The sequence below is a fragment of the Onychomys torridus genome, chromosome 22 (assembly GCF_903995425.1).
Source record: "Onychomys torridus chromosome 22, mOncTor1.1, whole genome shotgun sequence".
Classification (NCBI taxonomy): Eukaryota; Metazoa; Chordata; class Mammalia; order Rodentia; family Cricetidae; genus Onychomys; species Onychomys torridus.
This window is the reverse complement of record NC_050464.1, coordinates 25,072,099-25,098,810: the sequence shown is the minus strand read 5'-3', so window position 1 is coordinate 25,098,810 and position 26,712 is coordinate 25,072,099. Positions and strand designations below refer to the sequence as shown.

At 45.1% G+C, this 26,712-nt stretch overlaps 1 protein-coding gene across 2 annotated transcripts in view; it reads right to left on the bottom strand.

Moving 5' to 3' along the window:
- Positions 1-26,712, bottom strand: part of Tmem132d (transmembrane protein 132D) — a 627,566-nt gene that overhangs the window by 322,686 nt on the left and 278,168 nt on the right. For both annotated transcript variants that reach the window (XM_036172409.1, XM_036172408.1), the window contains one exon: positions 15,690-15,836. In XM_036172409.1, the coding sequence (XP_036028302.1) occupies positions 15,690-15,836 (147 nt within the window). The remainder of the gene's footprint in view (positions 1-15,689; positions 15,837-26,712) is intronic.

The following is a 26,712-nucleotide window of genomic DNA, read 5'->3' as shown; positions in this document are numbered from 1 at the left end:
ATAGAGGAGGATGTTCCATTTTTTATCATTGCTGTGATAAAATACTACACAGAAGTAACTTGTGGAAGGGAAGGTTTGATTTGGCTCCTCGCTTCAGAGATATTTCGGCCTATCATGATGGGGGAAGCATGGTGGGATTCATACAGCTTGAATTTCTTCTGTCCCAGCCTCGGGCCAGAAGACAGGAGTAGAGGCCTGAAACACATACAGGTGTTACCTTCAAGGTCATCATCCAGCAGGTACTCCTGCTAGCCAGACCCTGCACCCCAAAGGTCCCCCAAACTTTGTCTAAACACCACCACCAGCTGGAGGGCAGGTGTTTGGTGACATGACCAGGGGGAAAGGCATTTCAGATAAAGATCATAACAAGGACCATGGGGTTACTGAACAGTTAATTGATGCTTCTTTTCCCTGCTACCACATTGCTCTTCTATCTAGAAAGTTCCCTGCAGTTTTTCTGTTGTTTATGATTCCCCTAAGCTTGGCACAGGCTGCCACCCCCAGCTGCAAAGTAAAGTGATTGGAGATTTTTAGCTTTAGGACACTCTTTCCCTTTGAATAATAGGTCACATACCGTTCAAGAGCCCTGAGCCACCTTTAATGCAAGGCTTATCAGTCTTAAGTTTATGAACTCAGAGTTCAGGGGATATAAACATGGATTGGGGGAAAAATGCATCCTTCAGATTACTAGCCTTGAACAGAAATTTAGCACAGCCCCCTACAGAAGAGCCACTGAGACGGGACTTCTCACCAGTTCCTATGCCATACTGCTCAGCCTCCAAAATGAATCCGGCACCAACACACACACACACACACACACACACATACACACACACACACACACACACACCGTCATGGCCGTTGGTTATCAAACAGCCTACTGTTTCTTCTGGCCCGAGGCTGGGACAGAAGAAATTCAAGCTGTGTGAATCCCACCATGCTTTCCCCATCATGACAGGCTGAAACATCTCTGAAGCGAAGAGCCAAATCAAACCTTCCCTTCCACAAGTTACTTCTGTCTAGTATTTTATCACAGCAATGATAAAAAATGGAACATTCTCCTCTATTCTAGGGATTTATCTTCAAAACATAAATATTACACATGAGTGCAGCTTTCACACTGTTCATAGGACTGACGCCAGCTGAGGACTCTTAGCCCTTAGGCGTTGAGGATGATTAAATATCTTCAACATATTTGCATGGAAAAGTGTAACAGGGCTAATAAAACTGTTTGCAAAGAGGCTTAGTTTTCACGTTGTTATTAAGGGACACATAAGTGTTACTATAATCATATCCCTCAGTTTATGAATTTTATTTTGAGAAAATTAAAAATATCATTCTGAAGAAGTAGTCACAAGTATCACAGAACTGCCAAGAACCCATCACACTCAAACCAGATACCATGACAGGTCTTTAGAAGCCATAACCAGAGGATGTGTGTTTCCCAGGTAAAAAGCACTTTGCAAACTATGAGAAATTCTAGAAACACAGGACAAATGTATTATGAATAAATAATAAAAAAACTGGGCGCAGTGGTGCATACTTGTAATCCCAGTGTAAAACCAACAGAGACAGCAGGACCCCTGGTGCTCACTCAACAGCCAACCAGCCTAGCAAATTCAGTGAGTTTCCGACCTGTGAGAGACCCTGTCTAAATAAACAAGGCAGATGGGGTCATGAGAAAGTAATTCTAAGTTGGTCTCTGACCTCCATTCACAGGCAACACATATATGAGTGTATACATGTTTACATGGCTATATCCATTTATATAATATATGTATATGCATATATATATTCGTTTTCCTTCATTATTGTTTTGTTAGCACAAACCATGTGCCACAGTTACTATGCAAGACTCAGGTGGTACCTAATAAATTTTTGAGGGGTCCAACAGAACACAAATTCACTAATGATGCCCCCTAGCTCACTTCATCATGGTGGATTGCCCATTCTGTGACTGACTGGGTTGGCTATGTGTTTTCCCTGCAAGCTTGGACTTAAGCCAGGGCAGGGAAGTCACCAGGGAACTTTCCACACAGTGATGAAGCTGTTTAGGTTGTTGTCCAAAATGCTGACAGATCAACATGTTAAAACTGCAAAAACTCACCTTGGCCCGGAGCCACATTCTATAAACCTTCCCTGTGGATATCCAGAGCTGTGATTCTTGCCTGACTTTCTGCACTGCATCCTGTGCAATGCTTCTTAGAAATGTCTTGGATTGACCACTGGACCTTCTTGCTTTTGTCTCTGGAACCCAACCTGTCCCATCTCATGACAGCACCTCATGAGAGCTCCCATGATGTCATGTTCAGCTGACTCCAACTGTAGTTTCACACGGAACCGATGGCACACAGCAAAACACTTCATCCCAACCACCAGCCTTTCTGTCCTCCAACTCCCTGAGAATGAACAAGGCTCAGGCCTGTCCACACAAATTCCTACAGTCTTGAGTGTCAGTTGCCTCTGCTGCTGTAACACAAATACATAACCCACCTTAACAGAGAGAGGGTGTCATAGGGTTCTGCCCATGACTGCTTGGCCTTATATACTTGGGAAGGAACTTGGGCAGCAAGAGTGGACAGGGAGCAGAGAGAGAAAAGCCTGGGGTAATATGCCTCTAGGCATTCACCCCAGTGACCTATTTTCTCCATTTAGGCTTTGCTTTCTAAAGTTGCTGGAGCCTTCAGTGCCACAAGCTGAGGAGCAAGCACTAATATGTGAACTTGTGGTGGTGGGGGTGGGCATTTCAGATCCAAGCCATTGCAGTCCTGAGAGGTTTGCTAACCAGCTGCTCACTCGCAGACAGCACAGCCCTGCACTCAGAACATGCTCACAGCAGCAGCCTCTTCCCGGGATTCAATCATACTGATGCTTTTATTGTTTGATTTATTTTTTAATGATTAACTTCTGAGTTCAGGGGACCTTAGTTCTTCTGTTTTGTGGTAAAATAAACTCTTTGGAATTACACTGAAATAGAAAAACAATTAGAGGAATAAGTGACCTCACGGGCTAAGAAGTTGTATTCTGTGAAAGCATGGAGTTGCTGTCAGAGCATAGGGATACTTGAACCTATCACAATCATTCTTGATACATAAGCCATCTCCTTAAGAAGTCAGGTAAATAATGACCTGCACATACAACTGCTCAGCTAGCTATGCTAAAAACCATCTCTAAACACCAAGCCATCCTCCTCACCTTGCCCCTTCAGATAAGGAAAACCATGGCTCACTGTCTCTTGAGGTTGCCACGTGGATTTTCATTTCCTCCTCCTCCTCCTCCTCCTCCTCCTCCTCCTCCTCCTCCTCCTCCTCCTCCTCCTCCTCCTCCTCCTCGTCCACCACCACCACTACCACCACTACCACCAAGTCAAGGTCCCTTGTAGCTCAGGCTGGTCTCAATATCTCTAGGTATTGAAATGACCTTTATCTCTTGATCCTCATGCTTCTGCCTGCCAAAGGATGGGATGACAGACATGCCCCACCTTGGAAGACTGTTACGGTACTAGGGACCAGACTCAGGATTTCATGTATGCTAGGCAAGCACTCCATCAATCAAGCTCCATCCTTAGACTTGTTAGACATCCACCTGGCTCTGCTCCATGTTAGAAGAACGACCCACAAATCAAACACAATGTTCCTTTATCCAGTGCTACGTGTGTGTCTCTGTGAGGGATCAGCTGACCCACATTCACTGGGACCCATCCAGGAGCTGTCCAATCTCAATACTAAGTGACCATAGACAAAGCAATCCCAGAGACCATGCCTGACGCCAACCGACCCCACAAGGTGGCTTCTCCCACAGAGGAAGTCCCCATCGATTTCCTCTGCACATTTTGAAATTGAACCTGGTGTGATTGTATTTCATATTGGTATTCTGCACACAAATGAGAAACCTGGTTTGCTCTGAATTGTTTTAGGATTCAGACCACTGGAAAGGAAGCCCTTCACCTTGCAATGGAGACTGAGGTCATTGGGCATCTTATTACCATGGGAGTACAGTTGCTTCTACCTTTGAGACAAAGATTAAGTGCCCAGCAGCCACTAGCATTTATTTTGACCAAAGTTTAATTTAAAAGAAACAGACCTCATCAAAATAGTGGGATGAGAAAATTCCAGAGCTGCTGCGGTTAGGGTGGCAGGCTAGAGCAGGCTTTCTTCCATCTTTGCTCTCAAAGCATTTAAGTTGAGGCTAGGATGTAGCTCAGTTGACAGCATGTTTGCCTAGCATGCAGAAGGTGCCGGGTTCAAACCTTAAGACCCATATACACTGACATGCTCACACTCAGGTGATCAGGAGGGTCAGGAGTTCAAGGTCATCCTCATATATATATATATATATATATATATATATGAAGTTTGAAGCCAGCTATGGTTACATAAGACTCTGCCTCAATAATAGCAACCCAGACAGGCGGTGGTGGCACAAGCCTTTAATCCCAGTATTCGGGAGACAGAGCCAGGTGGATCTCTGAGTTTGAGGCCAGTCTGGTCTACAGAGCAAGATCCAGGACAGGCACCAAAACTACACAGAGAAACCCTGTCTCAAACACCCCCCCACACCAAAATAATAATAGCAACCCAGTACTTGGTAACTCAGTGGGTCCAAATGAGAAATGAATATCTATTCATTTAAAATGAGATCTAGAGGTTGAATTTAACTATAGTCGTGAGCTGTGTCTCCTCAAGGATCTGGCTTCTTTCAGCACACTTTGAAGTTAACCTCGGCTTTTTAATGAATTACTAGTTTGTTCCTTTTCTAGGTGGTCACAGTCTGTTTATCCACTCACCATTGCTAGACATTGGTTATGTTCACTTAAGTACTATTAAGGAAAAGGAAAATTTATAGAGATAGCAAGAGACCCCTGGTTGCATAGAATTGGGGTAAACACAGGGATTTGGTGCAGATAGGCAGAAGGGGATTTCCTCAGTGAAATGTTATGTAAAACTGGAGTCATGCCAAGGATAGGATTCATGACTGTAATCCCTAATGTCTGGGAGGCAGAGACAGAAGAACAAGAGTTCAAGGTCAGCTTGTGCTACATAGTGAGTTCCAGGCTAGCCTGGGCTATTTAATGAAATCCTATCTTGAAAGAAAGGGGAAAAATGGAACAAAGAATCTCTGTCTCTCTCTGGTTCTTTCTCCCTCCCTCTCGATTGAACAGAACAGTCAGCTACATTTCCCCACATTGACTCATGGCTGCAGACTTGGAGAGGGCTAGTGTCGTAGCATGTGATTTATATGTAGAGAATTGAAAGTAAAGATCTCAGCAGGAATGTAAAGTCTCATGCCCCCAGTGCCAACTTCTCCCCATACAAGCACAGATGTTACCCAGAACATCCTTGGACCAGTTGGCACCCATCAGGAAAAAGAGTTCTAAACAAACAATTCCTCAGACTCCATCCATGCCAGCAGTAAAGGAAGCCAGGCAGGAGAATGCCACCAGAGTGAGGTTTACAGAATGCTGGGACAAGGCGGGGCTTCAGATAGTGGGACTCTGACCAAGCCTCTCTCAAAGGATCACATCACTTTTCTTTTAACTCTCAATATCCCATTGAACCACTGATACATTCTAACTTGATCCCCGGGCCCTCCAGAAGCAAAAGATCCAAATGTGTCACTAGCTCCATCCAGTTGATTTCTGCCTTCCACACATCTGTTCATACACATGCACCCCCACCCAGCAGCTTTCTAAAAATGCGAAGGGAAAAAATGAGATAAGAGAAGAAATCAACATAGGCATAAATCTAGGCATTGATAATCTTTCTCATAGAACATGTATGTACACACACATTTTGATAGAAGCATCCAGGGGTTTAAAACGTCACAGGAAAACAAACAGCAGCCTGCGGTTTCCTAGGTGTCACACTGGTCATGACAGACTGCAGGAGCTTGTAGTAAGTCATCTTGCCCTGGCACAAAAGCCAGTTGTCCGGCTTTCTGTGAAATTCTAACTTCAGAACAACACAATGTCAGCCATGATCCACAGCATGGAAACGTCCAGGAAAACATCTGATGAGCCACATCATATAATTATGGTGGATATGAGGATATCATTTTTTGCCACATTTACTATGTTATAGCTCTAGGGAAAAAAATGGTATTTTCTGCCTAGGGCTCCCTGGAGAAGCTGTGAACAGACAACAGTAGCTTCTGCCTGAACACAATAACTCACCACCATTACCCACCAAAAAAAAAAAAAAAGACTTTAAATAATTTAGCTCTAAATATAGTTCCCTGCTTGGAAATGGGAGATATTAAACACCAAATATATGGATGTAATAAAAGGGCAATGCGTGGGTAAATTAAGGCAAGGCAGGAGTTCCCTCACGAGCTGTAGAACAGGATTGAGCGAATGTCAGGGCATGGTAACTGCAGCAGCCTGAGGTATAACTTCAAAGAGAGCTGGGATTATAATTCCCCTTAACTGTGGAAGCTATGTGCATGAATTCCTGATGGCTCCTTGCCTGGCCTGTTTCTCATAGGCCAATGCAGAAATGCTTGTATCTTTATGGCCAAGATAAGGGGCTGTGGTTGCCAAATCTGAGGCCCTGTCCTTTACTGAACCACAAATATTCCCCCACCTGAGGGTGCATCTATTAAGCAGGGGTATTTCCAGGAGTGGCGTGATCCTATCTCATCTCTTGTCATAGACATGGTATCTCACGCTCTCAAATGATACCTGCATGTGGAGCTCTGTTCACAAGGTGATGATCCACAACGCGGTAAGGGCTTGGGAAACAGCTCACTCAGGACAGCGCTTGTCCCCAGAGCATGAGGACCTGACATGGAGCCCTAGAACCTATGTAAAAGATCTGAGGTGCATGCTGGGAGCTGGAGACAGGTGTCTCCCTGGGACTCACTGGCCATCCAACCTAGCCTACTGGGTGATCCAGGTTCTATGAGAGACTGGGTCTCAAAAAATAAGGCAGATGGAGATGGAGCAGGCTCAGAGAGCACTTGCTGTTCTTGGAGGGGACCAGGTTCAATACCTAGTACCCACTTGGTAGCTCCCAACTGTCTGCAACTCCAGTTCCAGGTGATCCTACACCCTATTCTGGCCTTTGAAGACCCTGAATACATACATACATGGGGGAAACACTCATAGATGTAATTTAAAAAATAAGGCAATGGGCCCCTGAGGAATGATACCTAAGGTTAACCTCTGACCTCTACCCACCCACATGTGTGCATGCACCTGACAAACATGAATGGGCACATACATGTTGGTCTACACACAGAGTTGAACACACAGAAGCAAAGAGATAGTGTTTTATATGACTGGGCTGGCCAGTTTTATATCAAGTTGAGTCAGACTCTCAATTGAGAAAATACCTCCATAGATTGGCCTGTCAACAAGTGTTTGGGGCATTTTACTGGTTGATGATTGATGTGGGGTGGCCCAGCCTGGGCTAGTGGTCCTGGGTGCTATAAGAAATCAGGTTCAGCAAGCCATGAGGAGCAAGGCAGAGAGCAGCACTGTTCCATGGCCTCTGCATCTGCTCCTGCTTCCAGGTTCCTGTCTTGAGTTCCTGCCTTGGCTTCCCTGGCTAATGGACTATATACTATAAACTAAATCTTTGCCTCCCCAGGTTACAGCAATATAAAGCAGACTAAGATAATGCCATGATTCAATATTTCTCTGCCTCAACATCATGTGTTTAAGTATTTCCTGGTGTTGATAAACAGAATGGGGCCATCTCTCACCATTGATGATAGACAACCCTCTTAACTCACTTGCTCTCTGATAAACATGTCACTAGTCTTTAACTTTCTGCTATTTCCAAACAAGGCCCCCAAGTCTCCCACCTACATCTGCAACAGACATAGCCCAGGGCTACCACTATAGGCTGTATGACTTCAAGTCACAGGCCTCTACAACAGCATCCCCACGCATACATCTCCAGTAGACAGACCCTCTTACAGCTCTCCAGCAATGTATGAGACAGCATCACCCCTGTCCTCATGCTAGGAAAACTCTTTTGTTGTATCCATGTCTTCTCTGGGGCCATGCCATTCAGGAGCCCAGGAAACAACTGTGAGGTGCTATGTCCCTAAAGCAGAATCTACTAAAAACACATTTGGCTGGGAAGGCTCCTGGTGAACTCTGAGTTTAAACACATAGAGACAGCACCGTCCATCCTCAACACAGACTTTGTACATGACTAACATGCTTCAATGCTCATGTTGGAGAATTAAAATTCAGAGTAAAGAGAAAAGATCTAGCCTAAAGGATCTGAGTATAAGGCCCACACTCCCCTTGGAGGCATGCTCAATGCATAGTCCTCAGGGTTGCTTCTGTGTGTGTGTGCACATGTGATATTTTCTGGTCTCAATACAATATGGAGAACAAACAGAAGAGAGAATTCCTTAGGAGAGCCATGTAACAACAAGGGAACTAGACTCTGTATTTCCTGACTTGAATATTGCATGTGTCCCTTGCCCTTTCTTTCTCTCCCATCAAGTTCAATTTGTGCTTCTCATATACTCCTGGATGTGGGGTCATCTACTAGAGCATGGTCAACCTACAAGGCCCCAAACCCTTAAAGGAAAACTGGCTTTCTCTCCCCCATCAGCCAGCAAAAGCCAATAGCTCCTCAGTTGGGGGTGAGGGGTTCATGAACCCCTTCCCACTCCATGCTGGAATGTTGACTGGCTCAACTATGCAAAGCAACTACAGTTACTGTGAGTACAGCGTAGAGATTTAATCATGTCTAAAGGCCAGCTCCTCCGGTTCCCCCCAACCTCTGACTCCTCGATTATCTTCTTCTTCCATGAACATCCCTGAGCTTTGTGGGGAAGAGTGTGGTCCCAACTGTAGGTGGGCATTCCACGGACACATATTCACTGCACTTTGACCAATTGTAAGTTTCTCCATTAACCGTCTCCCTCTGCACAAATAAACTTCTCTCATGGGGACTGAGAGCATTACTGATCTATACGTAGAAGAGATGAATTTAGAGGAAATTTTGATACGACATCCATTTAGCAGAATAAATGTAGTAGGTTCATCTCTGGGGCCATGAGCTCCACAAATGCCACCATTTTAAAGTGAACACTTCAACTCATAACATAATGTCGCCAAGACCTGCTCAACCGTATCACATCCCGATCCTCTCTTTTCTCTGCTGAATAATATTTCACCTTCTGGATCTACTACATTCTATCTATCTCATCTTTGGGTTTTAGATCACTGAATGATTTCCAGCTTTGGTTAGCATAGTGCCAGGCTCTGCAAACATGCATATGCACACATTTCTTGCGGGTGCTTGTTTTCTGTTCTGGGCATTTGTTTAATACAAGAATTGTTGACCCTAATTGTCACTCTGTATCTCTGTATCTGCCACATCATATTACCGCTGTCATTTTTCTTTTCTTTTATACACTACTGTGTGCTTTTCACGTTCTTATTTTTATATATTTCTCATTCCAGTTCTTAAAGTTTCTATCTCCTGGTGCTCTTTATTCCACTACAATGGGTTTGCTTCCTGTAGAAGTGAATCTAGCAAGTGATGTTTTTATCTTTTAACATCCTCCTGACCTCCAGAAGTTTCTTCTTCCTACAAGCTTGACTTGTCTTTGTGACATGGTGCTCAGTTTGAATCTGAGAACACTGACAGGCTCTGAGCTGTTTCATGTGGGGAAATCTTTGTTGGGGTCTGTCTTTCTTTCAGGCATCATAATTCCCCTGTATCTGTTCACATGTATACATGCTCCTGATATGTTTTGTGTACTGGTCTCTACTCATATTCTGTTACATTCTTTCCTTTTTTTTAAGGCCCAACTGAGATTGGCTGACTCTTGTCTTCTCCAGTTTGATCTTTCGAGAGCATTCCCTGAGTTCCGAGTTCAGTGCTGATGTAGGTTTCCATGGAAATGTGACAAGTGATGACAATGGTGAGTGGGAAGCAGGCATGCTCTCCTCATCTAACCAACCACTGGAATTCCCACTAAGTTTCTTCTTTGTAAATTACTGAGATGTTTGCTGGTCATCATGCCACCCATATTGCTCTTATTTGTGGGGCAGAACACTTGATTCTGAACTGGTACATGGTCTAAAATAACTAGTTCTGACTTTTCTCGGCTGCCTGGCATAGCCATGCCATTCTATTCTGACAAGGGAGAGAGGGTGGACATTGGCAGAAGTTTCCAGGAAGGTCACTTATTAAAAGTGATCCTTTCCTGCCACATTTACTTGACCTACCATGTTGATGCAATATTAGCACTCCTGCAGCTATCCTAATCTACAAGGATATAAACCATAAGTGAACATGGTGTGTGAGCACAGCAGATGCCTGGGGAACCAACAGAACCAGGAACGACAGTGTCTCTCCCAGCTGGCCATCTTCATTGCTTCTGTTACGTGACAAAGAAGTGAATGGCTATCTCATTCAAGTCGTCCATTGACAACTTGACACAAACCTAGAGTCACCCAGGAAGAGGGACTCTCAAATGGAAAATCATATTAATCACATTGGCTGGTGGGCATGCTTGGGAGGGATTATATCAATTGACGACTGGTGTAGGTGCCACTGTGGGTGGCACCATTCCCTAGGCAGGTGGGTTCTGGGCTGTATGAAAAAGCTAGCTGCACATGAGTCAGAGAATGAACCAGCAAGCATCCGCCTCCAAGGTTTGGTTTCCATTTCAGGTTCCTGATTGAGTTCCTGCCCTGGATCCCCTCAGTGATGGACTGTGACCTGAGAAGTGTAAGCCAAATAAATCTTTTCCTCCCCAAGTTGCTTTTGGTCATGGTGTTTATCACAGAGAATGAGAACATTAATCTTAACAAATACAGTTTGATATGTGTCTGTCAGGCCTCACTCTAGCATAGCTTCATGAATTCAAACACAGCTATCTATATCTAAAATACAAATTAAACATCAATTACCTCTTTTTTTTTTTGCAGTTCATTCTATCACTTAAAATGTATTTGTTTTAAAATGAAACACATTACCTACAGTAAGTGGAAAATCAGTATTGCATGGAATAAATAGAAGATCATTATGAGCAAGATTGATTTCTTGTGATGCATGCCTGCCTGTCTATAAGATGTTGTCAAGAAACCAAGGCTTGAAGACACACAGTCTCCTAAGACCAGAAAACTAGCTGAGCATGAGCCAAAGAGTGAGCCAATAGGTAGTATTTCTCATAGTTTCTCTCTCTAAAGGAGGTGAACACCTCTCCAGGCTTCAGTCATGCTAGCGAACTCAGAAGTATGCAAGCTGGTATCGTTCAAGTTTATTCAGACTTAAGTCTGTGTGCCAAGAACATCATTTGCAGATTCACTATGGGAACCTCTGGGAAACCCCCATCCATGAGAGATTTTACCCATCAGGCTTTGTACATATTTATCTAAGTCAGTGCCATGGACAGCGAGTCTCTGGAAATGCAGAATGGGATCTGGGGGCAGAGAGCAATTAGCTATTCCGCTGTGGTTTCAGGATCTGAGAAGGCAAATCAAAGCAGATCTGATCGCTGAGATAACAGCATTAAGATGAGACTCTCAGCAAACAAACTTCTTCAAACAAGGAATATGAACTTGAAGCCGATAAGAGATCTTCACTAACTCCCGCTGAGTTCATCGCTGATACGAAAGTGGCTCCTTACCCATGAAATTGCACCTGTCACAGCGACTTCACTTCATTAAGGCGCCTTCCTGATCTGAGCAAGATTATCAGCAACACACAATCTATGACTCTCCAGCTAATGAAGACTGCCTCTCCTGAGTTTCCAACAGCTGAGCTCCGAGTCCTAAGACAACTGAGAAACGGCCAGAGAGAAGGATTTATAAAGCAAAACAGCCCCTCAAGCCAAACCTACCAACATTATCAAAGCGTCAACTCAATGAAACCTTTTCCAATTATCCTCGAGAAAAAAAAAGGACCTCGCCTCGCTTCAGCACCACCTGAAATAATGGACCAAGGTTTCCCCTGATTCCACTCTGTGAAGACAGAAGTATAAAATGAAAGGTTTTGAAGGGGGCTAGTTAGGGATAGCTATTGAAGATACTAATAAATATGTGGTACCTAATAAAAACATCTTTTTTCATTATCTACAGTTTGCTAAGTAGAAAACAGACACAGAGCCGTGGGGGTGGGGGGACCTCAGCCAAATGGTTCACTGTAGAAATTAATTCATATTCACCTTTTCCCAGTCCCCAGCTCTGCCTGCAGGAGTCCCAGGTGTCAAGCTTCTCTGGAATTTTCCTGGGACAACATCAGATCAGACAAGTATCCTTCTATGTTTTTCTTGAGTGGACATCTTTGAACTCATAAACCAGAGACCACTCCATAAGTATGCATTTAGACTTGTATCCTAATGCATATGTGAACAGAGACAGTCTCATTTCAGACTTTATTAAAATTTATTGAGCAATTACAGGCAATTCTCCTGCATACCAGGCACTGCCATAGGAGCTGGGGACGTAGCTGTAAGCAAGACATGATTCTGACACCAAAGGAGCCTTTGTTCTAGGCTTCTTCATGAAGCTCAGTCTGCAAACCTGTCACATTAGGACCCTACACTGATGTGTGTGTGTGTGTGTGTGTGTGTGTGTTGCCATCCTATAGAAGGTGTACATTAACAAGTTGCACAAGCATATTACAAGCATGTCATAGACATATGTTTAATATACTGTGTCCTTACACTTATATAGGATACTTCATACACAGGGTCATGCATGCTTTTATTTCCATTATCTGTCCACATAAATATGAACCAAGTGTGGAATAAGAAAAGTTCTCCAAATGGGTGGCATCATGACACTATATCCTTCAGAGAGAAATACCTGGGTAGTCTACCAGAGGCTTCTTTCTTAAAGGAGACACTGCCATAGGCACAGGATGGGAGCTGCTCCACATATTATAGTGCTTAGAGGTGGCCTGGAGATGCAATGTACTAGAAGGCTTAGTTTGTCAGAGCCAGAGCTGGGCAGCTTGGACAGTGCCTCCTTCAGAGCACTCTACTCTTCTCTTCTGTGCCCAAGATGAACTCGGCCAATTTTAATGAAAAAATATATAGCATACAGACAATAAAAAAAATTATGACAGTTCAAATCCCATTGTATCCATGGACAACATTATTGCTGCTATCAATGAGTCATGGCAGATTGCAAACAACGGCACAAGGGGAAAAATGGAAGCATATTGGCTGGGATCTTTTCCCCAACTTGTCTCCTCTTATGGTAGAGAATAAAAGCAATTATCTAGTAAAGCATCTAGCCATCCATTCTTCCATCATCCATCATCCACTCATGGTTTCACTCATTTACCCATTCACCTATCTGTCTGTCTGTCTGTCTGTCTGTCTACCTATCATTTATCCTTTCACTCAGCTATCCATTCATCCATCCATCATCATCATCATCACCAGCAGAGGTATCTTACCAGCCAAGTCCATTCATCCATTATCCATCCATATCCATCTATCCATCTTTTATCCTTCCATCCATCATCTATTTATCTAAATATGTACCATTTACTTTTCTTGTAATTGAGGCCAAATACCCCATAAGAAGCACCTTAAGGTGCAGTGGGATAATCCTTCTATACACTGTGAATATGTATTACTCTCATTGGTTAATAAAAAAAGCTGATTGGCCTATAGCAAGGCAGGATAAAGTTAGGCAAGACAATCAAACTAAGGATGCTGGGATGAAGATGGGCAGAGTCAGAGGAGTCACCAGCCAGAAGCAGAGGGAGCAGAAGATGAACATTCCAAACTAATAAAAGTACTGCCACATGGGAGAGCGTAAATAGGAAATACGGGTTAGTTTAAGTGTAAGAGTTAGCTAGTAACAAGCCTGACCTATGGACCATGCATTTATTAATGTAAGCCTCTGTGTGGTAATTTGGAAGAAGCTCTTGGGATGGAAAAACTCTGTTTACATTAAGGGAGGAAGGATTTCTTTTGACTCCTAACTTAAGGAGGGAAACAGTCCATCACAGTAGAAAAGGCAAGAGTGTGAGGTGGGCTGGGCATGGTGGCATATGCCCTTAGTTCCAGAACTTGAGAGGCAGATATCTGGATCTGAGGCCAGCCTGGTCAACAGAGTGAGTTCCAAGACAGCCAGGGCTACACAGAGAAACCCTGTCTTGAATAAGTAAGTAAGTAAGTAAGTAAGTAAGTAAGTAAATGAATTAATTAATTAATTAATAAACAAACAAACAAACAAAAGTGTGAGGTGGGCAGTCACATTGCATCTGCAATCAGGAAGGAGAGAACAAACAGGAAATAGAGCCTCAAGGCCCACCCCTAGTGATCTACTTCCTCCAGAACTTCCCACAACCTCCCAAACAGGCCACCAGCTGAAGACGCACCTGTTCAAACAAATAAGCAAGCTTATGGGGGACATTTCACATTCAAACCACAATACAATCTATCTATTCATCCATCTATCAATCCAGACTTCCATCTCCACCAATCACTCTCTCTACCATTATCCATTTTGACACACATCTGTCTATCTATCCCCCTGATGGCTGTTGGCTACATGACACCAAGTCAGTTTACATGAGGATGGTGCTCATTTTGCAAACTGGATCTCTCTCATGGGCACACTGGGCCAAGATCACATGTAAGACCCACAAGCCCTTCTGTGTCACCCACTCCTACCACGCAAACATTCAGGGCAGAGCTCAAACAGCGACTTCATCTTTTCTTCTCATTTTCTTTTCCAGTCAGGAAAAAAAAAAAAAAAGAGAGGGACACAGACTGCTGTAGGTGACCCAGATTCCTCCAAGTGAAGAAGCACAGAGAGAGACTGAAGCCAAACGATCCCTGGACTAGTTTCAAGTGCTTTTGTTAATGGGGGGGGGGGCGTAATAAAATAAAACAGTAATAGCCACAAAGTGAGATTCATCACCACCTCCGTATCATGGGAAATAGATGTATTTTCCAAACACTGAGTTTTGAAACTGCACTCCAGAAACAATGGGCTACCTTCCTAGATTCATCCTTTGAATTTTTTTTCTTTGCTCAATTTTTCAGTAATATGAAGATCCAGAAGAAACCTGAAAGTGACAAAGAAAATATATGTGACCAGACTAGGAATTCTCCGAAGCCCCAAATGAGGTTCCGGGAGAAAGGAATAAATCAAGAACTCCTAAGTCGCCAAACTCTTCTTTGCCCAGCTGTGAATTGCCTGTTTCTAATTTGGTGGCTATCAAAGGCAGATCCGGGTTTTAATTTCCCCCTAGAGTGATTCACGATTGCCTGTAATTCCACAGCAGGTGGCTCACTGTTCCATCAGAAAGTGCCTGTGCACAAATACAATCATATGCATTACGTTGACATCAGATCCGTAAAGGTGGGCTGCATGCACCCTGCCTGTAAAAGAATGAACGCTATCTTGTTTAACACATGTGCAACTATGTTCTAAGAGACACACCACAATTCTGACACCTCTGATATGAACGAGAAAGAAGTGGCAACTCCAATTACTGTTAGATACTACCACATGGAGAGGTCCTCGCACATGTTCAAGTTTCTATGGCCCTATATAGTTCCCCAATGAACAGGACCCCCCACGACTCCCATCTGGAAGACTTCACCTATTTTTCCCAGAGACATTAATGACAGATTGCACACACCACATACAAATCACAGTGAAGTCAGCTAGCAAACTTCGGAGCAATAGGAAGCCACCAAGGCAGAGAATCTAAGCCCAGCGCAGGCCCGGTAGGACTCACCTCTTCTCTGAGCCAGCAGCTATCTTCTGACAAATGATGACAGCTGGTGCATACTTCCCAGTGTACTCCGAGCTCTGCTTGACATCCCAGATGGAAGGGCTGCTGGCTCTCACCCCAATGATGCTCACTCCTTTCTTAACCTTGGCCCTGTTGGAGACAGGAAGTGAATGTTTCAGACAGCCCAGGGAAGTCCCCAGGTCCAGGTCAGCAGTGGTACCAGGGATGTGGTGAACATTTGCACATTGTAGCCATGCAGGTATGAGCTCATGGGGAATTAGATTTAAACACAAATTGGCAACCACCTTCCTCTCCATCTGTCTAGTCCCCCATCCCATCCCTCAGTTATCGCTGCTTTTACAGAAGGAGCTAGTGAAATGTGCTGGCCTTCAGCAAACATCTGTTACATATGGAAACAGAATGTCTCTATTAATTAAAAGACAACACACAAAACAACAACAACAATAAAACCTACCTGAAATCCCTTATAGTGAGAAAACTAAATGGGAAACAGAAGTAAGCCAAATTTACAGAGGTTGCATTCATAATAAGGGAGTACCTGCAGCGGGAGGGACCTGAGCAGCAGACCATATGAACTCTAAGCACTACACCTATTTTTTCCCAGCAGTGTCTGCGTTCCACAGAGGGAAACTGAGGCTCAGAGAGGTGAGGAAATGTTCATGGGTCCCTGCACATAGAGGGGCTAAGCTGAACAGGGCTAGCCAACTTCTACGTTTCTGTTCCTTCCTGACATTCTTATCCTCTTTGTCACCAGAACCACAGCCTCCACCATCATCATCATAGATGCAACCCATCTTCATCATCACCACTACAACCTCCATCATCATCGTCATCACCACCACCACCACCACCATCACCACATTCACCATCATCATCATCGCCACCACTCAATCATCATGATCACCATGACAAGCTTCCCTTCACCATCACCACCATATATTTCATCATTATCATCGTCAATCACTACAATCTTAATCTTCGTCATCACCACCACAGCCTCTCTCTTCATCTCCATTACCCCAATGTCCATCTTGATCATCATCATCACCACCACAATCCCTGTCTTCTTCATTGTCACCACCACAAAGCCCTCTTCAACATCATCAACAACACAACAGTATCCACATTATCAACACAACCCCTACCTTCACCATCATCATCACTGCATCCATCTTTGTTACCATCACAACTACCATCCCTTTCATCATCACCACCATCTTAATCATCGTCATCATAATCCTCTGTACTATGAATTACTTACCATCACCTGGATGCTATTGTAAAGTCATTATGGCTCTATAACAGTTCATCCTCAAATACCCTGCTAGGTCCATTGCCAGGGGAAATCTCATCTCTTTCATGGCTCCAGAGTAGAGGGGCAGGCCTTGAGCTGCAGGTAGTACAACACTCTGGGCTCTCTCTCTGTATCACTGTGAACTTCTGCTATTAGAGCTCATAAAACTAAATGTAACCATTGTCTCTGCTACTCACTCAGCGTTGGTTGGCTTGCTACCCAATATCTACTTGTGATTTAGCCAAGGTCATATTCACCAAGGCAGTTCACCTTCCATCTGAGACTCCATTTATCATCTCTCCCTCCCTTTTCCCTTCCTCCATCATGGAAGGGGACCACATGGTCCCACGGGCTATTCTGCAAAGTACAAATACCACTGCCCTTGCCCAGAAGCTGGATGACGGAGGCCCTCTTTGCACACATGCCCTTGTTTCTTTCTAAGAAATTTCAAAAGAAAAAGAGGCCTACATGCGATGGGAAAAGGCAAAAGGACAACACAGTAATTTTCACAGTTTGATTTACAAACTGCCTTGTAGATCTGAAGAAAGCGTGTTTCCCACTGTGTCTCCCCTTTCCTCTTCCTTGGGGAGAATATAAAGAGTTTAGAAGCTAAAATACTAAGGGATGGTTGGATGTGTCTGTTCTCCTGGGGAGACGATGGAGGTACTCGCAGCAGTCTGTGTCACACGCTCTGCCCAGTCCCTGTCTGCACCTCTGAAATCTTCAAGGAATGGGCATAGAAGAAAATGGAGACATGCTTGTCCTTAACTATTTCTACATCCACTGGGGACAATTTTAGACACACTCTGCAGGAGAGGACATGGAGTGGCCATGCTCCAGGAAGGCCATTAGAAAGACTGGCAGTGGCACTGGGAACAGGATCCTGGGAGAGTTCCCAGCATTCCTTAGCTGAGAACAGTAGGACTCCTAGGTTTACACTATGCAGACACCATGATTCACAGGCAGCACCAGGTAACCTAGAAGAGCCGGGACTGTTGGCAACTTGTCAGACAGAGGGCACCACCATGTGCCTAGTCCCCAGAGTCCCCAGTAGAATCCTGCACTTCTGGGCTGAGAGACACCCCATCCCTCGATGTTCAACCCTGCATACAACATTGCACAGCCATTTGTTTGGGGGAGTTAGGGTCATGCTGTGTGGCTTCACAGGATGAGGATTCTGGGACGTTGTGCCTGGCTTCCTCTGGACATGGTCCATGTCCTTTTCCCCTCTGTTGACTATAGTGTGTGTGCTTTTTGAGATATCAAGCTAAGCAGCACACATGACTACAGGGTAAGCCCTCTGAATCTTCCTAGTGACTTGTTGGACCTGGAGGTGGCTTTGAGAGCTGGTAGCTTCCTACTGAAAGACTACACTTCCCAGATCCCCTTATGGTCTATGTGAATCATTTCCTCCCTTATAAAGGTTACAGCCAGCTTCCTCCTGTGGGAATTCTCTCATCGACCCATATGACATGAGACTTACAGCCCATCCATACATGTAGGTGAAATCTGAGATGACCTTCACACTGTGTTTCAGTCAATAAACATAGTCCTGCCTAGAGGTCAGGCTTGACTGTCCCCCTTTGGCCTTTTCCAGCTCCTTTAATCCTAATAATATAATGGGGACCCCCCTAGAACACACATTAGTCTATAACAACGGAGGGGGGAGGGATTGACCACTTATGGATAGCCCTGGGTGCTAACATTCATAGTTTTAGAAATGGATTGTAGTGTACAGCATTGCTTCCATGGGGGAAACATACGTGCTTTGTGGGAGTTTTGTTTCTTCTGGTGTTGGGATGGAACCCAGTACCTTAGGCATGCTTGACAAGCACTCTATCACCAGGTGACATCCCCAGCCCATGTTTTGTATTTCAAATGACTCTCCTAACAGATGTTTTGGATACACCATTCATAAAGGTGAGGTGTTATGTACAAGGCTGTGTGCTCAGGATAATCTTCTAACTAAATAAGTTTTGGCTTCTGCTGTGTACAAATTCAACTAAATTATAGGCAGGCAGACATGCTAGAGAAGGGGCTGAGGAGATGGCTCAATGCAGAATGTACTTGCTGAGCAAGCATGAGTTCAATCCATAGCGCTTACATAAAAGCTGGGCACAGAGGAAACACTTGGAATTCCTGGGTTGGGGAAGAGGAGACAGGAAGATTCCTGGGGCTTGCTTGTCAGCCAGTCTAAGTCAAATCAATGAGTTCCGGGTCTCTCTGCAATTTCAAAAGCAAGGTGAAATAAGTGAAGACCCCTGAGATCAGCATGTGCCCTCCACGTGCTCCTGGGCGGTGTTGCACACACAGAGATCTACTAGTGTAACACTTCACTCACTGTGGACTATTCTTTCAAGATATGTTAGAATGGATTATAGAGACTGTCCCAATTACTCTGTGCTAGAATTCTATTGAACCAAATTTGCTTGAAATAAATAGGTCATCAGCCCAGCTTTGGCAATCTTTTTATTGTCTGGAAGGTGCTAGTACCTAGGACTTTGCTGACATATAATAGGCTTATGTTTTGCTTAGATTTTATTCCTAAGTAGGTCGTGTAGAATTTGGATGATTGTTTCTTGGTGAGTGGATTTTTTCAAATGTACAGGGTTATTTATTTAACCCATGAATGACCTGAAGTTTCTATAGCTACTAAGGTTTTAAAGAGGAAATTCTTTCTAAGATTTACCATAGAACGCTGGATTTGCCTCTTTGGAGAACAGACTTTCCTGAGAACACACACACACACACACACACACACACACACACACACACACACACACACACCGAGAATCTGACACAGAATGGGAAAGAGATATTTGTGTGGTAGAAGCCCATGCCACGTGTGAGTATCACCTACAAACATCTGTAAGGTTGGCTACCTGCTCCTTGGAGATGGATCCACAGTGTTTAGAGACCACAGCAAGCCTGCGTTAATCATTCGGACACAAGTAGTGGCATGTGCGAGCCCATGGCAGGCAGTTCTTAGAACCTGTGGAGATGGGCATTACTGGGCCTGAACCAAATGCTAGTTCCGTTTTTGTTTATGACAAGCGGGTTCCTTACAGTCATTAATGGAAGTTTATAACCCACTTGTGGTTCCATAAATATAGGTTACCCTGACAGCCTCATTACCAGAGATAAACACAGCACTTGATTTCCAAAGACACTTTACCGTAGATTTACATTTAATAACACATCCACCATGGTGAGAGTGGAAAAGCCATAATTTCCCCTCAAGTATGCCCATGCAGTGAAGGCTGATAGAGACAAAACCTGCTTGGGGTTAGGGGATGGTGCACTTCTAAAACATACTAGAACAAGCTGTGAAGTCAAGACACATGCGTTATGTATGATGTTTATATTATGTACATAACATGCACAATGTATACCCACAGCCTCAAGCACAGGATTCAGGAACTTAACTGAAATAGCCAGGACTAGCTGGCAGCCTGGACACTGAACCCAGGGGCACAGTGGTTATGTTTGTACCTCCACCTACCCCTCCACATCCCAGCCTCTGACTCTGGGTAATGCTTAGCAACCTGCCCTCTGGCAATGTTGGGCTCCATCCTAGATCCACAGTCAGGGTATCTGTCCACCACCTTGTGAAGGAGGTTGACAGTGGGCCCAAGCCAACCTACCCAAAAGCTCTCACCTGGGAATTTATCAAGCTCTGAACCCTGGTAAACCCTCCTATTTCTCTCCCTCCCAGCCACCTTGCTTCTTTCTAGTCTCTGACATTAACATATGTAAATGAGACATTCATTATCATATGCAAATGATCAGTTAGCCTCAAAATATCCAAACGATCCAGGATCCAGTCCATTGAGGTCAACACACGCAAACTGTCCCCTAATAGTAATGTATGCAGGTTGTCCCTTGCATTAACATATGCAAATGAGCCTGTAGCATTGACATAGGCAAATGATCTAGCACTACCATATGTGATAGGCCCCAGGCATTAACATATGCAAATGATCCCTGTGTTAATATGCAAATTATCCCCTAGCATTAGCATGTACAAATGGCCCCTGTCCTTCATATATACAAGTTCACCTGATATGAGCTTATGTAAATATTTCTAAATCTAGCTCTCCCAGGCTGTCCTTTAGACTATGAAATAGCCACCAGTCTCCCATCCAGTGCCTTTTTTAACTGGACCAGAGGTGATTACTTCATCTGCCATAAGGCTGACTGAGGTGCTGTCAGAGACCCCCAAAATAGGCTTGCTTTGGAATAAGACATTGCATTTCTCTGCTGTAGCAGCTTACAGCTGGCCTTCTTCGTGGTAGGTGGCGCTGATCCACTCAGATACTCAAGGATCAGAGCAGATCCTGGTCCCGCTGTTTCCAGCCCATGGTTTGCAACACCTCTGCATTGAACGCCACAGCCATAGGGAAGAAAGGAAGGGCAGGACAGACAGGCAGCACAAACTCAGGTGCACCCACAGTTTACTGAAAACATTTACTGTCTTGCCCACATATGGTTATAGGTGCAAAGGCTTCTGGGAAGCCAGTCCCCCCACCCCTGGCTACTGAACCTGCCTGCAGTGTTACCCTAGGAGAGAGCTAGGATCTCCAGCTCAGTTAAATGTGTCCGGCACCCTAGAGACCACGGGCAGAGCTAAATCCCCCTGCACCATCACACACAGGTCCACTACTGCAGAGAAAGCCCCACCTGAACAGCCACCAGTGGGCATTCAGTGCAGGCCCATTTATGAATGGTTTGACACATGGGTTATTAAAAGTTCCTGCATGCTCAATAAAAGAGGTGCCCCCCCAAAAACGGAAGTTAGAAGAGATGAAAGAGAAATAAATTGGACTCAAAAGGAGAAATCTGAATATCTTTCCTCCTCGTGAGGTTTATTTAAAATATGTGAGGGCACATGTGTGTGACAGAGAGGAGAAGAGAGAAAAAAATGGAAGGGGAAAATTGGGACAAAGAAGCATGGGGTGGGGCGAGACTTTGGCGGAAGTTTAGTGCATACAGAGTTCAGAGCATGAGAGGAAAATCTTGGATGGTCAGTACAGTCTGTGTGTCCAGAGGAATGTTCTGGATCTAGAAACTACCACTTGCCAAGCAGAGATGAACAGCCTAATACTATCGGCAATCCACACCTGCTCTAAGATTCTCTGGAATCCGACAGTGGGAGGGAGGAATGGGCCTCCAGGATGTCTCCTGGTCAAGAGGGAAGGCTTGCTGGGAGCATCCTTTCCTGAGTTCCAAAGGATAAAATCTTCTCCAGAGCCTCATCTCCCAGGCCACCAAGTCCTGCTAACCACCAGCACCCATCACCCACAGCTGCACGAGGCTCTCCTGTCTACAAAGCAAGAGGACTTCTCACACCAAACATGGTATGGATGCTGTACAGGCCTCCCGATCAATATAGGAGAGCACATGTTCATTCTGCAGTTCAAAGACCAGTCGCTACCATGCTGAATTTTTGGAAATGTTTCCTGTCACTTGTTTTCTCTCATTAACTGTGGCCAAGAATAAAATAATTCCCATTTTCTGGAGGGGGGTGGTTGTAGCCAGGTACCCCATTGATAAAAATAAGTCTACTTCTAATTTCTGAGTGATCTGATTACATTGCTTCCCCTCAAGTCTGTATGTCATAGAATGTGCAGTCTTTGCTCTGTGTTGACACTGGTCAACAGGCATGAGCCTTCCCAGGTACCACTGTTCATCCTGTGAGAGTAATGCCCCCATGGTCCCATGTTCCCTTGGAGTGGCATAGAACCAGACCTTAGGCTGCAGAGATAGTGTTTACTAAGCCTCTTCCATTCTGACTTGAGACAGTGGTGGTTTGGATGAGAAATCTCCCCCCAGGCTCTGGGAATTGGCACTGTTTGAGGAGGCTAGGGAACCTTTAGAAAGTAGAACTTTGTTGGGGAAAATATTTCACTGGGGGTGGGTTTTGAGAGCATCAGGCCTTCCGAGTCCATCTCTGCTTTCCGTGTGATTGAAGATAATGATCTGTCAGCTTTCTGCTCTGGCCGCATGCCATCCTCGCCATTATGGAGACTCCCCCCACTGGAACCGTAACCCACCTAAAGTCTTTCTTCTGTAAGTTGGTTTTAGTCACGGTGTTTTATTACAGCAACAGAAAACCCACTAATATAAGGACTATGCCAGTTCGTGCACGCAGCGAAGACAGACACAGACGGGAGAGCGAGAACAGAGTGTTCAACATTAGGCAATTCCAACTTGATAGCATGTTCTCCAGCAGGAAACATATTTGAATGTGCTGTGTTGATGCCGGCATATGTGTTGATGAAGCTGGCACTTTCACTATTGAAATACTGTGTGCGACACACAATGCATCACAGGCAAAATGAAAAATAAATACGTCGAGAAGGAATGGCTATTCTCTCATTCCTAGGAGCCCTTTGGCACCCCACCCACCCACCCAAGGGTGCACACACATTAGAGGGATGTTCCATTACATATGACACACGGGTATGTGCTGACATGAAGCTCAAACCCCACAGTAGGATCAATGTATTCCAATCTAAGCAAGTGTGACAGGGGATGCGATAGTTTGAATGTGATGACCCCCATAATGTCACAGGGAGTGGCACTATTAGGAGGTGTGGCCTTGTTGGAAGAAGTGTATCATTATGGAGGTGAGCTTTGAGGTCCCATATGTGCTCAAACTACCCCCAGTGTGGCACACAGTTCACTTCCTGTCACCTACAGATTAAGATGGAGCTTCTTCTCCACTCTCAGCTCCTTCTTCAGCACCGTGTCTGCCTGCATGCCACCATGTCACATCATGATGATAAGGGACTAAACCTCTGAAAATGTAAGCCACCCCAATTAAATGTTTTTCCTTTTTAAGGGTTGCTGTGGTTATGGTGTCTCTTCACAGCAATAGAAACCCTATCTGGGGTTGGGGGTGTGTGTCCAGAACAGTTCCCAGATGCTAGAGATTAAAAAGGGAAAAGCCAAAGACCTAGAAGGATTTGTTCACAAGGAAGGAGAGACCCCATGCCTGAGGGGGACGGAGCCAAGAAAAGAGGCAGGTGTGTCATCAAGGGAGGGTGTGGTCAGAAAAGGATGCTGGCTTCTGAGGGGGGTGTGGTCTTGTGGGTGTGGCTTCCAGAAAGAGATATCTCCCTGGCTAAGTCCCACACTGCACAACTTGTGAGTAAATTGTGGATTAATGAAACACAAAGAGACCATAAAGGTAGAGTCTGTGCTGTGAAATGCAGGGAGACATCATAGGCTGGAGCCCACCCACACCCTTATTCACAAGGCAGTTGTACAGACATTCCCAGTCCAGGCTGCCACTTAAAGCTTTGACCACCTTCAAATTATTTAAGGTACTGTGTCGCCGCCCCAAAACTTTGCAAGCTGGTCCTGGTGCACAAACACACTCATGCTGAAAGAATTAGCCTAATGTTATCAGTCACTTCTGAGACTCTGTTAGTTAGTAGGGCCTCAGTGTGTCAATTATGTGCTAGATGGGTGACTGAACGAACCAGTTAATGAATGCACTGAGAAGTAAGAACAGCCAGATGTCCAGGACTAAATCCTCACTATCAACACTTTATTGACCATTCTCCTACGTACCTCTTTATCCATGCACTATCTGTAATGCTATATAAGTAGGAGAAAACCTAGGTTAACCACATGGCCATGAACTGGAAAACTCACCGTCCAGGGAAGTTCTGGTCAAAGTTAGTATAATATAAATGGGGCCTCCTTGAGTTAAGCCCTGCACACTCTGGACATCTACATGTGATGGCTGTGTATGAGGCATGCTGCTGTGATCACAGATCATTCAGGTTTCTTTATCAGCTCCAAAGACAACTGACCCAGCCTGATTCAGAAAGCTGTCAGGCTGCCAACCAACCCAGGCAATCAACACTTAGCGAAGGAGAGGCCCAAGCACAGAGCATGGCAGCTGGGCCTGTGTGGTATGAAGTCTCCTCCCAGGCCTGCTGCCTGCTTGGAGGACCCCTGATGTCATCGGGGTATCAGAGCCTCTGCAGCCCCACCCAGCATATGCTAAGTGGCTTCCTTTGCCAGTATAGCAACCATTGACTCTTTCAGGCTGCATCAGAGCCTCGAGATCCCTGGAGTCTTACACCTCCCGGGCTCTCCCGGGCCCAGCTTTCCTCTTCACAACTCAGTGCAAAGATCGCCAAAGGCCCGTTCCCCTTTTGACCTGAGCTCAGGGGACATGTGACAGAGATGGATGGAGAAGGTTGTCAACTCTACAGTGTAGACGCTGGCAAGGGGTGACCCCATCATCCAACAGAACACACTGGCTCCAGAGGACAGTGGCATGTGGGAGCAGGGTCAGGAACCCAAGCTGTGTGACTCTTCTGCTCGGTCACCCAGGGAGCCATTCAACAGACACCTCCTGAATCCCATCTGGCTTCCAAGGGCTTTCCACAGCACTGGGAATGCACCGAGAGGAAGCCATATGCCAACCGTCCGAGAACTAGTAAAAGACAGACACACAGACATGAGTGCATGCATGTGCCTAGACAGGTGTGATGCTGAAAAGTCCCCTGCAGATTGTTGCTGAGGGCTGGGAATGAAGGTACTATAGAGACCATCCTTAGCTTATCACTTACATTCCTGCCAAGCAGCTACTAGAAGCCATGGTGGGCAGAGGGAAACATGCAGACAGGTTCAAGGCTCTCTTTCTCGTTTGATTCACTCTCTGTGGACTGCGGTAGGGAAAACCAAACCAAACAAATTGCCCTGGTCCCTACGTGAAACCAGCCCCCCGCCCCCAGCAGTTCTGGAGGCTATTTGCTATTGCTTGAAAGTAAAGCAGCCCCCACGGGCTCCTGTTTGGGGGCCTTGATTGACAGCTTATGGGCTTGGGGAAGTAATCAGATCCTGAGGACCTGATTGATCGATTAACACACTGATATATCAATTACAGAAAGGCCTAACTGTGGTAAAGGAGGCAGGAACTTGTTGGAGGAAGTAGGTCACAGGAGATGTGTGCATAGGAGCTAAGTCTTGTTCCATTCCCTTCCTGTCCACCATGACATGAGATGCTCCATCACGCCTTCCCTATTGTGAGGGACAGAACCCTCCAAGACCCTGAACCAAAAGTCAGTAATCCCTCCTTGTGTTTCTCCAAGGTAAATGAGTCATGAAGCTGACTGCCACACTGTTCAGATGTTCCGCCACTAACAGCTTTACATTTGATGTGTATGGTGAACGGTACCATATGCGGGTACACATGTAAACGCAGGTGTGTGTGAGTATATATGCACGTGGAGAAATCTGGGTTCACGTCTATATTACCCCCTGTTTTATTCCCTGGAAGATGGGTTTTCTCACTGAGTTTTGGCTAAGCTGGAAGGCTAGCAATCCCCAGCAAGCTTCCTGTCCCTGCCCCAGTGCTAAGTACACTGGGGCCCGAGACCACACCCAGCTCTTGCTATGAGTGCTGAGGATGTGAACTTAGGGCCCTGTGGTTGCACAGCAGGAGTTCTATCCCCCAGAGCCATCTCGCAGCTCCTCACTAGGTCTTAAGGGAATATGCTGCTTATGGGTTTACCAGCATCATCAGCATCTCCCGGCAAACCACCTTCTCTAGGTGCAGAAAGGATGGAGCAGAGAGGATGGGGACCATCTACAACAGGGACCAGAGAGGATGAGAATGGAAGCGGAGAGAAGGTGAGACAGGGCAGTCAAGGCAGAAGATGTGACAAACACTGGAGATGACAGTCACTG